The 16,042-nt window shown below is 36.9% G+C and overlaps 1 protein-coding gene across 1 annotated transcript; it reads left to right on the plus strand.

Moving 5' to 3' along the window:
• Positions 1–1,109: 1,109 nt before the first annotated feature.
• mttp (microsomal triglyceride transfer protein) lies at positions 1,110–13,749 on the plus strand. The gene is made up of 18 exons (XM_004084287.4): positions 1,110–1,341; positions 1,933–2,120; positions 2,637–2,780; positions 4,292–4,399; positions 4,537–4,653; positions 4,745–4,884; positions 5,101–5,251; positions 5,820–5,977; positions 6,126–6,294; positions 6,978–7,085; positions 7,197–7,409; positions 7,486–7,697; positions 7,826–7,923; positions 9,251–9,372; positions 9,463–9,690; positions 10,922–11,046; positions 12,533–12,703; positions 12,795–13,749. The coding sequence occupies exons 1-18, from the start codon at positions 1,281–1,283 to the stop codon at positions 12,940–12,942; spliced, it is 2,661 nt and encodes an 886-aa protein (XP_004084335.2). The 5' UTR covers positions 1,110–1,280; the 3' UTR covers positions 12,943–13,749.
• Positions 13,750–16,042: the final 2,293 nt, after the last annotated feature.

Genomic DNA, 16,042 nt, shown 5'->3' on the forward strand with positions numbered 1-16,042 from the left:
GTGTGTTGCCCATGGACACCTTGACTCATCGGATTGCAGACTGGGAACCGAACCTGCAGTCTTCCGATCAGAGGTCGACCGCTCTACCTTTGCCCCACGGCCGCCCCAAAAAGCTCACATTGTCTTCACTACCCTTTGAAATCCACTGTATTTTCCAGGCTGCTGGAGGTATAGCTCTCTGAAGTCTTCACACAAAAAACTGATGGGAATTTCTATCAGATGATGAGATTTCTATGAGAGGGTCAGGAAACAAACACTGACACCTAGTGGCTGTTTGATCACATTCTTCCATGCAATAAACTGTGACTAATCAACATTTCTTTAAAAAAAAGTAGAATTATATTAAACAGGTTTTCTTTAATAAACAGCAGTGCTAAAATAATGCCTACTATGCATGACAACATCATTAATCACCCATTCATATTAATGTTTACTTGATAAGGTTGCAAAAATATTATAGTATAGTATTCACGTGTTTTTTTAAACTGTCATAACTTAAAGCTTTATTGTATTTTCATTATGTGATGTACTTGTAATAAATAAATAATTTAGATAATAATTTGGGGTTGAGAGGTCACCAAGTCACAACCAAAGATGTACAGTATAAATGTTTGTGTTTGCTTGTGATACACTGTTAACAATAGTTAAAAATTCAAGATGCTTTTTAACAACAGAACTGGAAAGTTTTTTTTATTTATTTTTGACAATGTTAGTGATTTCCTCCAATCAGCACATGACAGACCGACCGTTTATCCGGAGAGGAAAGTGGGTGAAAGGTGCGTGACATGAGGACGTCTCTCTGCCAGCTGCTGGTAACTCCAAGACACGTTTAGATACATTATTGAACGATCAAAAACTGCTTCTCTCAAGTCTCATTGGAGTTTGTCAGACTAATAGTCACTTATTTCATTCCTCAAATGCCGGTTTGTCTGAAAGGATGAACTGAATTAATCAAAAAACACTGTTATGACACTATTGCAAGCAAACGCAGATGCCGCCCCCTCACCTTTAAGAAAGAGGACCTGAAGGCGGACTAATCACTGTCATCGGTATCAATAGCAGCAGTTCCGGTCAAATCTATGCAGAAGGACGTTAATGATTTGCTCATTATCTCGTACTTAGTACTTGAGCGTGGAGTTTGGAGTCTGCCCTCCCTGCAGATAAAGCGGAACAGGAGAGGCTCAGACTCGCTTTGCTCCTCTCTTTTTTTTGGCCTTGTTGGAGCCCTCCAGCCAGTCTCTCTCGTGGTTTGAACAATCTGGCTGCAGGGAGAGCTTACAATGTTTGCTGTGGTTCTGTTCCTGCTTTGTGCTGCCTCCTGTCTCTCAGCATCTGCCAAAAGTAAGTTTGTTTTTGTTTTATGTTAGTGGACATTGTGTGGAAGCATTTAGCAGAGCTGGAGGTTAAATGAAATGTCTGATAAGTTTCAGAAAATGTGTGTAATTCAACAAAAAACTGGTATACATGTTAAGGAAAACTTGGTTTCACTTCTCTAACCTTCCATACTTTTAAGTTTCAAAGGCTCAAATTCTCAAATGAATGGATTTGATCGGTAGTTACCTTTTTGATCTATGGAGAATTCTGAATGTTGCTGTTTAATGAAGCAAGCTGAAGCTACACGTGAAACTGATGAAATCAGAAAATGACACGTCAGTCATCCTCTCCTCACGGCTGAATCTCTCATCTATCAGGAAGGGCTTTTATCTCCCTCACCTGGAACACTAAAGCAAATGGCTCATGATTGAATCACTTCTGCCCTAATGTCTTGTTTTTCATGACCCTATTTAACTGGTAGAGGTGAGAAATTTGTCATCAGTCGATAGAATTGAGATAAAATTCAAAACAAAATGACATTTGAAAGGATTTTTTCTGCCCACATGTGTGTTTGGTACATTTGTTTTTAACAGAGGACTTTTTCCTTTGTTTCTTCAGGTGCTGCTGCTGGACCTCAGCTCCACAACAAACAGCTGTACAAATTCAGCTACACCACCGAGGTCCTGCTGGACAAGGCCAAGGGGTCAAAAGAGGGCGGGGCTGGCTACAAAATCTCCTCTGAGGTCAAAATCAACCTGGTCTGGAGGGATCCAAGCAGCAAGGATGACCAGCTGATTCAACTGGCTGTATGTGGGCTGAAAGTTAATGAAAACGGATGAAAGCCAACTAGAATGTTTTTTTGAAACAGTTTATAGATCTAACACTACATTTTTGAGGTCAAACAGAGTAAACTATTGCCGTATTTTTAAAAAATTGATTGCAGTTTATAGCTGAAAGTCTGTTGAAGGTTTTATTCTTTAAAGAACAAAAAGTAATGGGATGATTTTAAGAGTCTCCATTCATTTACACTGAGCAGCTTAAAACATTTTCATTTATAAAATAAATAATTAAAAATAAGCTAAACTATAGGCAGGACTCTCCTGAAAGTTAAATGTCTTACAATGCTAAAAGGATGCTAATGATTTTACCTGCGCCTGGAAAACGTAATAGAGTAAACGCTACATTAGCACTCACACCACTTTACATCACAACTCTGCCTTTTTCTAACTGATTATGCTAAAAGAAACATAATGTTTGGTTAGAGGGCTGAGATTTATGCAGACACAAACAATGCTATTCAAGACTTTTGCTCAACTCAACAGATCTCAAACGTGAGGATCGATCACGTGTCGCCAAGATCAGGGAAGAAAAACATCCTCCAAGGATCCACGGTTGAAAGCATTTTGGGAAAAAACAAACTGGCAGCTCTGACCAAGCCTTTCCTGGTGCATCTGAAAAATGGAAAGGTAAGAACATTAACACTTCTAATTGATTATTAAAAATCAGAACACAAAGATTAGTTAAGATACATTATTTCCAAAAATATAAGCATTTTTTAACCAGCTCTCATTATGAAGCCTCTAAAAAATAATGGGATGGTGGGAAGTGAGTGTTTTATCAGAAGCGCTCAGATAATGAAAGTGTACTTATTTTCTCTTAATGCAGTGATGACGCTGGCAGGGGAAATACCATAGAGAAATGTGTATGTTTGTGTATGTGTGTGTTTGTGCAAAGGTCAGAAGGTTCAGAGGGTTATTAGCTGAAAAAGTCGCAGTAAAAAAATAACTGGAGGTTGGAGCGGCATCTGCGTTTGCTCGCTATAGTGTCATAACACTGTTTTTCGATTAATTAAGTTCATCCTGACAGACAAACCTGCATTTGAGAAATGAAATAAGTGACTATTAGTCTAAAAATGAAGGAAATGAGTTTTGTTAGTGCTTGTGTAAGCATTTTAGTGTACCTGCAGCTTTGCAAAGCAAAATAAATAGCCTGGTAACCCTTTTGTCAGATTAATTGTTTGTTAATATTTTACTTTACTGTGTCTGAATGTTGGGTTAACCTCAACCTCAAAAGCAAAAATTACTTTCATAAAAACGTTTATCTTTTCTTATCAGTATTTTTCACTGTAAATGGTTTGAAACACACATTTTTATCAATTTAAGTATTTATTAACCACCAACAGGTTGTTTCATGTATGTTTTTTAAGGGTGTTGGATGTGTGGAGAGGCATCAAGGTTTTCTTTTACTTTCAGTAAAAAATACTTCAAACATCATTTATGGAGACATTTTATAAAAGATTTGATGTCTGGTTCAATGTGACGTTAAGCTCTGCGTCTCCGTTGGTGTTACTGCGTTGGTTTCCTCTGTTTTAGAATTTGAGGAAAAAGGCTCTTATAGGTTCAGTTTTGGTCCTGGCTGATAATGTAACTAGGAGCCACAGATTTGTTTCAAAAAACTGAATTTTATTGTCATGGGCTGTTTTCACTTGCATGCATGATTGTTTTGACTGGAACTGTTGTTAAAAATGTAGAATGACCTAGAAACATAGACTGCACTGCAGTAATAGAGGAGTCCCGTGACCCTATTAAGGATGCCTTATTAACCAATTTTGATGTGGAGTGAATAAAACAAGAGAATGTTACTATTTCAATCACTTTAGTCCCAAAAACTACTTGATAATAGAACGTTTGGATTCTATTCATTCCTTTGGAAACTAATTTTTCACTTTTTAACAAAACACCAAACCATTGATGGAATTGAAGTGTTTGCGTATCATTTCTTGTTCTTGAAGTATTTCAAAAGCTAGTTTGTTAAAATAATGTTTTCCTGCACACAATAGAATAATAACCAATGCAATTCAGGAAGGAATTGATAATGAAGTTTTATTGTCCCCTGTTTTAGAATAGGGTGATATAATTGATTTAAACTGTGGCTGTTGGATTAAACTACTTGCTTTTATTGATTATGTCCTTTGCAGACAAAAGCGTTTTACTCTTACTGGACAGAACCTGCAGTCATCAAGAACCTAAAAAGAGGCCTGGCTAGCTTATTGCAATTTCAGCTCCAAACTGGGAAGGTTGTTGAGGTAAACTACATACTTCTTTTTTTGTATTTAATTATAGAATGATAATAACTCAATTGATTTAAGACACCTAAGAGATAAAAAGAAAAAGAAAGGTTTTAATGAATGCAACTAATCAAACTAGTAATGTTGTTTAACAGAATGACATTTCTGGAAGATGTACTGTCCAGTACCAGGCAGCTAAAGATCAAATCACAAGAACCAAGATCCTGGACACATGCAAGACTTCAGAAACTGGATTTACCACACATAGTAAGGTTAGTCAAAAACCAAAACCAACGTATCATTCTAAACATTCATTTTGTTTGAAAAGTTGCTAATTTTGTTTTTTTATAATGACCATTCCAGGTGTTGGGTGTGGGCAGGAAGTCCAGCTCTGTTACGGTGTTCACCCTAGAAGATGGTTTTATCCGTTCTGCTGTGGCTGAAGAAACGCACTCACTGGCTGTCAATGCTCGCAGATCCACTGCAGCCAAAGTTGTGTCCAGGTATGGAAAACTTGTGATGTTTCAGTAAAAAATTATCAAAAGAACACCATTAAGCACTAAACCAGCTAAGAAATTACCTATTGAAGTAGATTTCCATCACTGCTATTTTTCCACAGTAGTTTAAATCCCTCCTCTTGTTGGATTTGCACAAATGAGTATTCATGGATCCTTCAATACCTTATTAATCTTTTAAATACATGTCTATCACCTTTCTAGGCAAACCCTCGTCAAGACTGGTAAGGAGGCCGGCCCACCGGAGGTTGCTGGGAAAGATGTTGCCAGCGTTGTGAAGTCAGTTGATGGCAAACTCGCTGCTGTTGGAATTGTGGCGGAGAAAGTCAAATCAAAGTGCAAAGGCTGTCCAACGGTGTGTATTTATTCTTTACCCTTTTGCTTTCCTAGACAGATTTGTGTATTAGGTCATATACCCACACTTGGGAGCCTGAAGTAAAATGCAAAAGACAAAGTAAATTGTTGAAAATTTCTGAAACCCCCCCACAAACTATCACATTTTTTTGTGTAATTACCAATTTTTGATTAGCAAAAAACATGTTTAAGGTTTAATCCTGGAAGCTATAAATTTTTATTTAATTGAAGTGTAGACTACATTTCATAAGTGCATTTCAGTAGATCATCTTATGGACATTGCTGTTCATTAGAAACCCCAAAACAGCAAAAATGTAACTTAAATCATTATTATAAGTATACTAGGAGCTTAAGCAGTTGCACTAATAAAATAGCTATTTTTTCTTCAGTAAACATTCTTATTTCCAACTGGCTGCACAAAAGTGTGGATGAGCTGCTCAAGTTATTTACAAATTTACTCCTGATAGCTGCACATTAGTAACCAGATACTGTGTATTTTTGTATTTTAATTACTGACTGAAGATGATATGTCCTCCAATTCCCTGTCCCATTTTAATTTCCCCCCTTAGCTTTTTGAGCATTGGCAGGCCGAACAGAAGCAGCTGGAGCCAGCGAGCCTGTCCAAAGCGTCGGCTCCTCGCAGCTTCCTGGCCCTGATCCAGAGCATTAGGAAGGCGTCCAAGGACGAGATCCTAAAAGTGCTGAAGAGTGCCAGCAAGACTTCTCTGTAAACCATCCCTCACCTCATGCAATATCATGTTTTCTTCTACTGGCATCGTGCTGTCAGCTGAAATTGTTTAAACTTCGAAGACTGCAGGTTGATGGATGCTGTTATCTCTGCGCTGTTTTGTTTGATTGCTCTCTGCTGACATCAGACCCCAGGTGGTCGACGCCGTGACCTCCTCCCAAACTCCAGAGTCTCTGGATGCCATGATTGAGTTTCTGAACTTCACCGACGCAAAGGGCCTGGTTCTGCAGGAGAGATTTCTTTATGCGTGTGGCTTTGCCTCCCATCCCAATGAGAGGATGCTTCATGCTTTGCTGGTGAGTTTGTGTTAAAATGCTGCGTTTTAATCCTTTTAATTTACCGTAATTTCCTTAGTTTAAAAATTTTATGCAAAAACCAAGGTAAAGTTAGAAATACTTTTTTATCAGTTCTTAAAGACCCACTGCTGTGAAAATCGTCTTTTTAATTTGATATAGTGGAATTTTTCTGATGATAGAGGACACATGCAAAGAAAATTAGGCTTAAAATTGTATTTCTGAGTATTTCTTTATTTAAATCATTGTGAATCAGGAGCAGACGCAAAAATGCAGTTTAAAAAAGAATTTATTTGGGACATAGAAAATATACTGAGTGGACCACAAACTCTCCAAACTCCAAGCTCTCAGTAACAAAGGAGGTGAAAGGGGGCGGGGTTGCTCTGCATCAGATGTCCCGCCCACAACTGAGAGCCGAAATTCTAATAAACAACTGCCACTTTTCAGAAAACAAACAGTTTTTGAAAACTTTCGGCTAAAATTGACAAATCATAATTTGAAAAACAACTGGGAGTGCTTTTAATATAGTTTAAAACATGACTGGACTGGGTCTTTCAAAGCCCTAACATGGCATTTTTTTGTTTTTATTGCCATAAAAACAGTATTCACATTCTAAACTGCATTACTTTTAAATTGTTTTTAGTTATCGATTTTATATGTGTGATTTACTCTCTGCCCTTATTTAGGATATTTCCAAAGGAAAGATTGGCAGTGAAGAGATCAAAGAATCCGTTGTGATCATTATGGGAGCTCTGGTCCATAAGCTCTGTTTGAAAGGAGGCTGCAACTTACCAGTGAGGAACACATTACTGTTTTAATTTTCTTGCAACCTTTACTGATAACATGTCCAAATTTGGCAAGAAAAGAGCAGATAAATGACTTTCTGTTGAATGTCTTGCTATCAGACAGTGGTACAGGTGAAGAAAATGATCTTAGAGGGGCCGGACAACACAAAAGTTGAGTCTGAGGTCCAGGTTTACCTTCTGGCCCTGAAGAATTCTCTTCTGCCAGAAGCCATTCCAATTTTTACCAAATATGCTGAGTCAGAGGTGGGATCTTACAACACCATCGCACTGACAGCCCTGCAGAGATATGACGTCAGTCTCATAACCAGTGAGGTGAGTGACGGTAAAGCTAACTTTTAAGGAATTTTAGTATGAAAGCAGCTGGACAAATGGAAAAACCCTCTTTCAGGTCAAAAGGACAGTCAACAGGATTTACCACCAGACTCAGAGGATCTATGAGAAAAACGTCAGAGTCGCTGCTGCTGATGTCATTCTCAGCAGCAACCCCTCCTACATGGAGGTGAAAAATCTGCTCCTGTCCATCGGAAACTTGCCTCATGAAATGAACAAATACATGCTGTCAAAAATCCAAGACAATCTTCGCTTCCAGCTTCCTGCAAGGTGTGCTAGAGGGAAAAGACAATTAACACAAGCTACTTTGTTATGAAGCTGAACATAAATGAAAATGTGCAATAGTGTGACCATTGTGAATAATAAAATAATGTAATTATTTTATTGTGTTTTTGCAGTAAGGTCATACGACAAGCTCTGAAGGACATGGTTTCCCATAACTATGATCGCTTTTCTAAAGTTGGGTCATCTTCTGCATTTTCAGGATTCATGGCACGTAAGTAAAAAAAGAATACAAATATTTTTTAATAGACATCATTAGTTTTTCATTTTTTCTGCAACTAATGTGGAAACATTTTAAACAGAGATGGTAACAGCAAAGCTACATGTGTTTAATTATACAAATATGAAGCTTTGTCCCCTTATGTGTAGATTCCTTATAAATAACTTTTAACAAAATAATGTATGCTCAAATATGCAATATAAATATTTATAACATCTTGTATACTATCATTTCAATTTGCATTTAAACTCATAAACTCTTCTTCATTGACTGAAATGTCCAATACCCGGTCCAGATGATCTTATCTAACTTGCATATATTTACAAAATTATAACCTCCAGCCATTTTGAAATTTAGACTTTAGTAAATGTATTTGTAAATTTAAATCAAGTGTCTTGGCATACACATACAAGCAAATGCAGATGGAAAAGAATACTGTACATACTAATTCAGATAAACTCACAGTAGCACACAGTTACATTTTCATTTGAACCAGATTGCTTGAACTCCTTGAAACAGGAGTTTGCTTCTTACTAGAACATGATTCTCCTAAAACAGGGGCCAGTTCTTGAACATAAAAGAAACTAAATCAAACCAGTGAAGAATAAAAGTGAAAAGATTCCTTCGATACATGCCTGGCAAAGAATAGACTGACAACATACTTTTCCATCTCTTATTTTTAATTAGGATATACAAAGTCTTTTCCAATATTTCTTCATTAAAACTGTCTCTGAATTCAGAAAATCTTCAAACCTCACATACATGATGCAAAATGATTAAATTATTTTTAAAAACTACAGAAAACTTGCCCCCTGCACTCACTACACACAAAAAGACTGAGTAATCTATTAATATTTACCGAAGATTTATTAAAATGTTCTTGTCCAATTGTGCAAAGGACTCCTTAAAATGATCTAATCAGATTCCTTATTGCTGGAACTATTGCAGACTCCTGATCATCCAAATTTGTCTCATTTTGAAGTAATTAACGCAGACTGTTTCAGTTTTTTTATTAATATTATGTCTTCCAGCAACTTATGGTGCTGTAATGCAACATAATGCTGGCTATTATTAGCATGTGTTTTTCAGGACCCTAGTAGTAAAAACTGTAATTGTATTATGAAATCCGGTTTTGTTTTTGGCCTACATCCACTGTTCAATCAGAGCAGGCTTTGCTTTTTCGTTCTCAGAATCTACAAGAGATCATTTATTTTAAAAAACGTTTGCTTTAAGTGTAATTCAACTAAATCTGCTCCTTGTAAAAAACACAAAATAGTATATTTTTCTTGCTTTATTAGTTAAATCAGTCCTTTTCTTGCAGGATCGGGCGACTTAACCTCCACATACAGTTTGGACATCCTGTATTCAGGCTCTGGGATCCTGAGAAGAAGCAACATGAATATTTATGGTGCTAGTAAAGATGCAATGCTTCATGGATTGCAGGTATACACACTATTCAAATCTCAAAAATGTACAGCATAATTGCACACCAACACAAGGTAATAAACATCGGCTGTTAAACCTGTTTCTCAGGTGGCGATTGAGGCCCAGGGTCTGGAGTCCCTCATTGCTGCAACGCCTGATGAAGGAGAGGAAGACCTGGAGTCATTTGCTGGGATGTCAGCTCTGCTGTTTGATGTTCAGCTTCGCCCTGTCACTTTCTTCAAAGGTTATAGCGACCTCATGGCCAAAATGTTCTCCATGACTGGAGATCCCATGAACGTAGTGAAGGGACTGATCCTGCTGACTGACCACTCTGAGGTACCAGAACACCTAACTCACAGTAAAAAACACGGGACAGCACAGTTGATGTGTAACTGTCCATCATATGAGGGTTTTTTACATTTGCAGGTTCACTGAAAAAGTTCTGTTTTTCATTAAGCACTCATGTTTTGCTGTTTTTTAAACCTGAATCTGACTTTTGCACACGAAACAGTGACAAGCTGACTGTACATTTATGGCAGTCTTACTGAGCTACCAAGATAATGTTTATGCCATTTTCAGCAAAGCAGAATAGGAAAAAAAAATTACAACAGAGGAAGAGAGCCAAGATAAAAATAAAAACAAAGGATTTGATGAGAATAAAGATATAAAATTATGAGAATAAAAGTTGTAAACTTAAAAGAATAAAATCGAAATATTATTTTAAAAAGTTAAAAAATTACAAGTTAAATTCAGAGAAAAAAGTCATAATTTTGCAAGAAGTTGTAATTTGAGAAAAAGTAAAAAATTCACAAGAATAAAGTTATAAAAGAAGAAAACTGTCAACCTATTACAAGAATAAACTTATAGAATTATGAGTACAACAGTCAATATTTTACAATAATAAAGTAATAATTTCAAATGAGACATTTATTTTATTTATTTTTTATTTTTAAGGCTGTCTTAATTTTCATAAAATTATCTAAAATATCTGAGAAAACAAAAATCACAAAAAAGAAAAAAAGAAGTTAAATTCCACACACAAAACTTTAAAATGTATCTTGCCATTTCTGTTTGTGTTTAACATGGAATGTGCAAATAAACCTCATTAACTTTTTTTCACACCAAAGCCACAAAAAACTAAATCTTGACTCTTGAATCTTTTGCAGTTAGGTCAGTAAGTCAAAAAGATATGTTTGGCTGCCTCCTTCTATAACAAATAGACTTCACATAGTTAAAGAGTAGTTGTTATACTAGCAGAGATCACTTGGGTTACAGACTGAATAGAGAACCAGACATTCAAACATCCTGCATTTCCCCAGGGAAAGTTGGATTATTTGCAGCATCAAGTATTACATGACATTGACACCATTGCTGTCTGTGGCAGTTTCCCCAACAGTTGTTTTGCATTGCAGTTGTCAGGTTGAGTAATGACTGGGAGGAAATGTGTGCACATTGAACAAGGACTTTTCTAAATACATTTCTTGAATTTCATTTATCTTTCCGTTGTAAAGTAAAATGATTTAAAAACGTGTTTGTGTTGCTTTATTCCCAATCTGTCCTTCTGCAGGTGCTTCAGTTGCAATCTGGTCTGAAGGCCAATGCAGAGTTTCAAGGAGGGTTAGCCATTGACATTTCTGGAGGGATGGAGATAAGCCTCTGGTACAGGGAGTCCAAGACCAGCGTCAACAACAGGTATGGTTCAAAAGCGTTCAGTATTCATTTTAAGTGAGTGACTGTAAGGCTTTCACAAACAACCAGGACAACATGTATATGTACACACATGTTGGATTATCTTGCCCAAAGTACACTATGTACTGTATGATGTAACATACTTGCAGGTCAAAGGTCTTTTTGATGGGCAGATATTTCTCAGAAAATAATCTTAGTCACTAAATGGGAAATTATTTTTGCTCCAGCTAGGATCATTGATGCTGGAGACAAGGGAACCCGGCTGGGTCTATAAGTGTCGTCTGATTCAGATGTTCCAGTGACGCCTCCTCACCTCGTGTGACAGTGACATCAGTTGTGTTTGCTTTCTCTATTTTAATACGTCACGGTCAACACGCAGCAGTTGAAATTGCAGCACATCATCATTCTGGAATCAGACGGCACATGTCAGCTGGTAATGAAACAGGGCTTAGCCGTAATGCTGCCGGTTTTTCACATTCAAAAAATAAATGAGGTTTTTCTGCAGAAGACTGATCCATAATGCGGGTAGGGCTCATTGTTTGTTCCAAGTTTGGAAATTACCCAGGTATCCAGCTGCACTATGTTGTCAATTCAGAGAAAGTCCCTTAAAGAAACAGATCAAACACATTTTTGACTTACTTACCCATTTACTCCAACTTCTAGACGGCGGAAAAACATTTGTCATGTCTTCAAATTAGAGTTTAAGATCGCTTGTGTGCAGAAGAATGACAGAAGCAGGTGAATGGCTCAGCACAGTTGTACCTCTTCCACTCTGATAATAGTAGAGCGGGCTATCTATAGAGGCAGAACAAACCACACAGGCATTTTTTCCAAAGCATGTTTCTCTGGACAAAGTGACAGAGGCTAGATTTTCTGCACTTTCAATTGAAACATGGAGAAGAAGCTCAGTAGCATAGTAAGGTAAACTACACTGCACTTTTTGGTGCTGTTGAGTCACAAATTAGATTTTAAAAAATCCTAATTATGAGTGACTGTTCTGAGTGACCTTACTATGTCTCATGAAAAATTGAGTAGATAAATGATCATTAAAAATGGCAACTAAAGACCTGACGTGTCAAAAGATAATATTTCAAGCTTTTTTATTTTCCTGGTTTTAAATAAAAAAGATTATTCGGAAAACTGAATACTCTAAAAAGTAGGTTGGGAATTTTAAAGTTTTGCTGTTCAGAAGTGTTTAAACATCCATCATTTTTGTTAAATAACATTATTTTTTACAACAATATAATATTATCCCACAACGGCTGCTGTTTCCTTTTTGTACATGATCAAATCTTTGCTGCCCCACTTATCAATAACAGGAATTTGATCTATTTGGGCACCAGAGGTAACCATGTAGGTTTGAACCAATAGATCACCTCACATTGCCAGTTTTGAAGTTTTAAAAGGAAAAACAACAGGTGACACAAACATGCATGACTCAAGTGTTGTCAAATGTGTTGACAGTAGTTCTCTTTGGTTGCCATTCTAGGGGCGCGTTAGTGGTTACTGGCAATGTGACTGTGGACATGGACTTCTTAAGGGCAGGCATGGAGGTCAGCTTCGAAACTGAGGCTTCGTTGGACTTCATCACCACTGTACAGTTCTCAGAATACCCTTTTCTGGTGTGCATGCAGATGGACAAAGCTACCTTCCCAGTCAGGTACTGTTAAAATATTTAAAAAAAAAATTCACCAATTGCTCCTAAATGAACTGTCAATCTCCAACTCTTTGTTTTTCTTTTTTTCTTTTAGGGAATATCTTACCAAGTACGAGCACGTGTCCTCAGGGAAGAGCTCTCAGCTGCGAAAGCAGAGGAGGCTGATCGTCTCTGGCTCTGAATTCCCTCTGCATCAGGAAAACTCAAACATGTGCAAGAGAGTTTTTGACTCCAGCTGGTAGAGAGAACATCATGAACTATTTCTACTAAAAAGTTTATTGCTTTCAGGGACTAAAGCAACACATTCACAATTTTTTTTTACTCAAGCAGTTAAAAAATACCAATTAAAAGTGGTAAATATTTTCTTTGATGTGACACAGGCAATGTTTACATTCCAGCAAGTATTTAAGTCATTTCAACTCAACATTTTTGGCCTTGACTTTTTATTGGTTCCTGTAAAAAATGTATTTATGAAAGGGCACATACAGGATGTATATTTTGATGTGTAGTATTGGACATGAACAGCACCACTGTAATTAGTCTTAGCGAGGTTACAGCAAAAACGGGTTTCTTAAATCTCACACTGGAGACGATAAACTAAAGTTGTAATGAACAAAAATGCTGGATCTGCCACCATGCCTGTGGTTTCAGCTGTAACATTTGTAGAAGTGGGAACACTATTCCGCCACTGGATCACTGTTTATATCCTTAACTTGAGCCTCAGAAATGCAGACATCACCTACATTTGTTTTATGATGTATGATTTGTTTAATCCTGCTTTTTTATTGGATTGGGTACAGAATATGGGTGGATATTGTCTTAACTTTATTCAAGATGTGAAACGGAAACTTGAATCTAAAAAGGTAAAGCCTATGAATTAGCTCTACTTTTCACATAGCCATAATTGCTCTTTGTCTTAAGATATTTTGAAGTGAATTAATTTTTGTTTCCCTCTTTTTAGATTTATTTTATATTTATCATCACCTGATAATAAATGTGCCCTGGAAACTTCTTTTTTGTGTCTTAATAAAATATAACATTTAAATAAAGATTTTCTATCTATAATTTACAACAGATGGATTAGTTTGAAAGACATAATTTAAATGAAAAAACAAACTCTGATTGTCTTGGAAGCCTCAAATTTCTCATGAAACAGGATGTGTGAATTTCTGGAAAGTCTTAAGACCTACAATCAATGTGGAACTATCGGAAGATAGGCATTGGAGGAAAAAAAAGGACTCGATGATATCTCAATCTACAATTCTTATCTAATTTGTTGGCAAAACATTTTGCTGAATTTGGTGAAAATTCAAATTGATATTTCGAACTTTGAGTATGACCCAAACTAATCCTTGCCTTGCAAAAACAGAAAAGCGGTACCTAACAAGTCAACAGCATGTACATCTAGAAACTAGGCCCCTTTTAACTCACAATTCCATCTCCAACCCTAAGCTGCTCAACCTCTGATCGGAAGAGATTCGATTCCCTCCTTGCCCGCCCACACATTGAACCCCACCTTGCCTCTGGTGGAAGGTCGGCGCCAGTGTTCGGCAGTGGAACCACCATCAGTGTGTGAATGTGTGTGTGAATGAGTGAATGGGCCTGTGACTGTAAAGTGCTTTGGGCCCTCGAGGAAGGTAGAAAAGCATTATACAAGTAAACCATTTATCCTATTTTTCTTCTGCTGTGGACTCATCGTAAGGTCTAACAGCTCCCGATTCACATTCAAGCAAAGATATACTCAGGAATGCAATTTAAAACTTAATTTTCTTAATATATGTCCTCCATCATCAGAAAAATGCCTCGATGTTAAAAACACTAAACAAAATATCCATCAGAGTAGATCTTTAAAGGGATATCCTCATGTTTCCTCCTGTGGTAAATGATTATTGCTTCTGTTTTGCTTGAAAACCTGAATGTTTCGATCTACAGGCATTTGGCAGCAGTACTGTGTATTGTGATCCCCGTTCCACTTTTTTATTTTAAATTAAACAATCACTGTCAGCTTTTTACATGCAGCACTGTGTGAACCAAGTGAGGTATTTTTTTTTTAATTAATTTTTTGCATCCACGATTGCAGAATTAAACAAAATATTAAAAAGTTTCATTTGTATTTTAAACAATTCTGTGCATTGGTTAAAGTGGGGCAACATTTTGAACAACAATATTACAGATTTATGTTTTTTAACATTAAATAAAATTTGCAATTTTAGTAAAACAAATCTAAGGCCCGATTTGCTCACCCCAGTAAAAATGTTCTGGACAATTTTCCTCTTTTGCTACGTTATTGAACCATATAAACAAAATTGAGGATACTAAAATGTGCACAAAAAGTACACATTTTATTACCACTTCTGTCTCAAGGAAAGGTATAAGTTCCTTTTACATTGGTAGTTTATAGAGGTCTTGAAGGTCCGAATGTTCTTCGCCGGCTTAAATACGACACTTGCTTCTTGGTCCAGGTGAGGCCATAAATCTTGACTCTTCCCATGTCATAACTGTGACATCAGAGCCCCTGCTGGCATCCGAGCGCAACAACTGGGCCCTAATGTAGATTCTTTAGAAAGCACAGAGAACAGCTGGGGGCAAACGAGTGTCTGCCAGTCTCCTGGCAACCATGGCAACCAAGTCAACACAGCAGCAAACTGTCAGGTTAAACTTAAGCCTCGTTGGGTGATGTTTCAGTGTCACCCGAAAGCTAACCTTGCACGCATCCACATGCCTGACTGGAACTTTTGTTGGCACAGAGTCTTTGCAGACCTGGAATGCAGGGATGGATGTGATGCAGCAGATGAAATAAAGTTGGCAAGATGAAGCTTTTCATGTATAAAATATATGTATACTTTTATTGAAAATTGACTGAACATTTTAGCTTGGTCCTATTTGGAATTGAACAGTTCCTGTTAGTATTGGTGCTCGTGTTTAATTTTCTTTTGTTATGTAATGTTTTAGTTTTTTTGGGGGTTTTTTTTCTGGTCATGTGGGCAAGTCTCCTGAATCTGGGTCCTTCACAACCAAGTCTTGACAGTTTCCATCAACAAGAGGGGTCAAAATGCTGTAAACCTTTACAAAAAATTATCAAACCAAATTAAATTTCTGTAACTTTTTGAAGTTTTCCTGGGCAACATTTAACTTTTTAATGACACTAGCTTTTGCGTGCTAGGTCATTTGAGTGCACAAATAAATCTATGTTATATAATGCTATCGTTTGCCTTTCCACTTTATTGCTTTCAAGTGTGGATGCCATGCTTTGAACAACTTTGTCAAATAAAAAAGCCCTTTAAACGCTGATTCTATTGATACCAATAGTTCGCGTCGAAAAAAATCCGAAGCATATGAATA

Source organism: Oryzias latipes, chromosome 1 (assembly GCF_002234675.1).
Source record: "Oryzias latipes chromosome 1, ASM223467v1".
Classification (NCBI taxonomy): domain Eukaryota; kingdom Metazoa; phylum Chordata; class Actinopteri; order Beloniformes; family Adrianichthyidae; genus Oryzias; species Oryzias latipes.

What these genes read in the sequence shown, in the direction of transcription:
- mttp (XM_004084287.4), top strand. Translation starts at nt 1,281, where the DNA reads ATGTTTGCTGTGGTTCTGTTCCTGCTTTGTGCTGCCTCCTGTCTCTCA. An exon ending in TGCATCTGAAAAATGGAAAG is followed by an intron (nt 2,781 to 4,291) that starts GTAAGAACATTA and finishes TGTCCTTTGCAG; the next exon opens with ACAAAAGCGTTTTACTCTTA. An exon ending in GATTTACCACACATAGTAAG is followed by an intron (nt 4,654 to 4,744) that starts GTTAGTCAAAAA and finishes TGACCATTCCAG; the next exon opens with GTGTTGGGTGTGGGCAGGAA.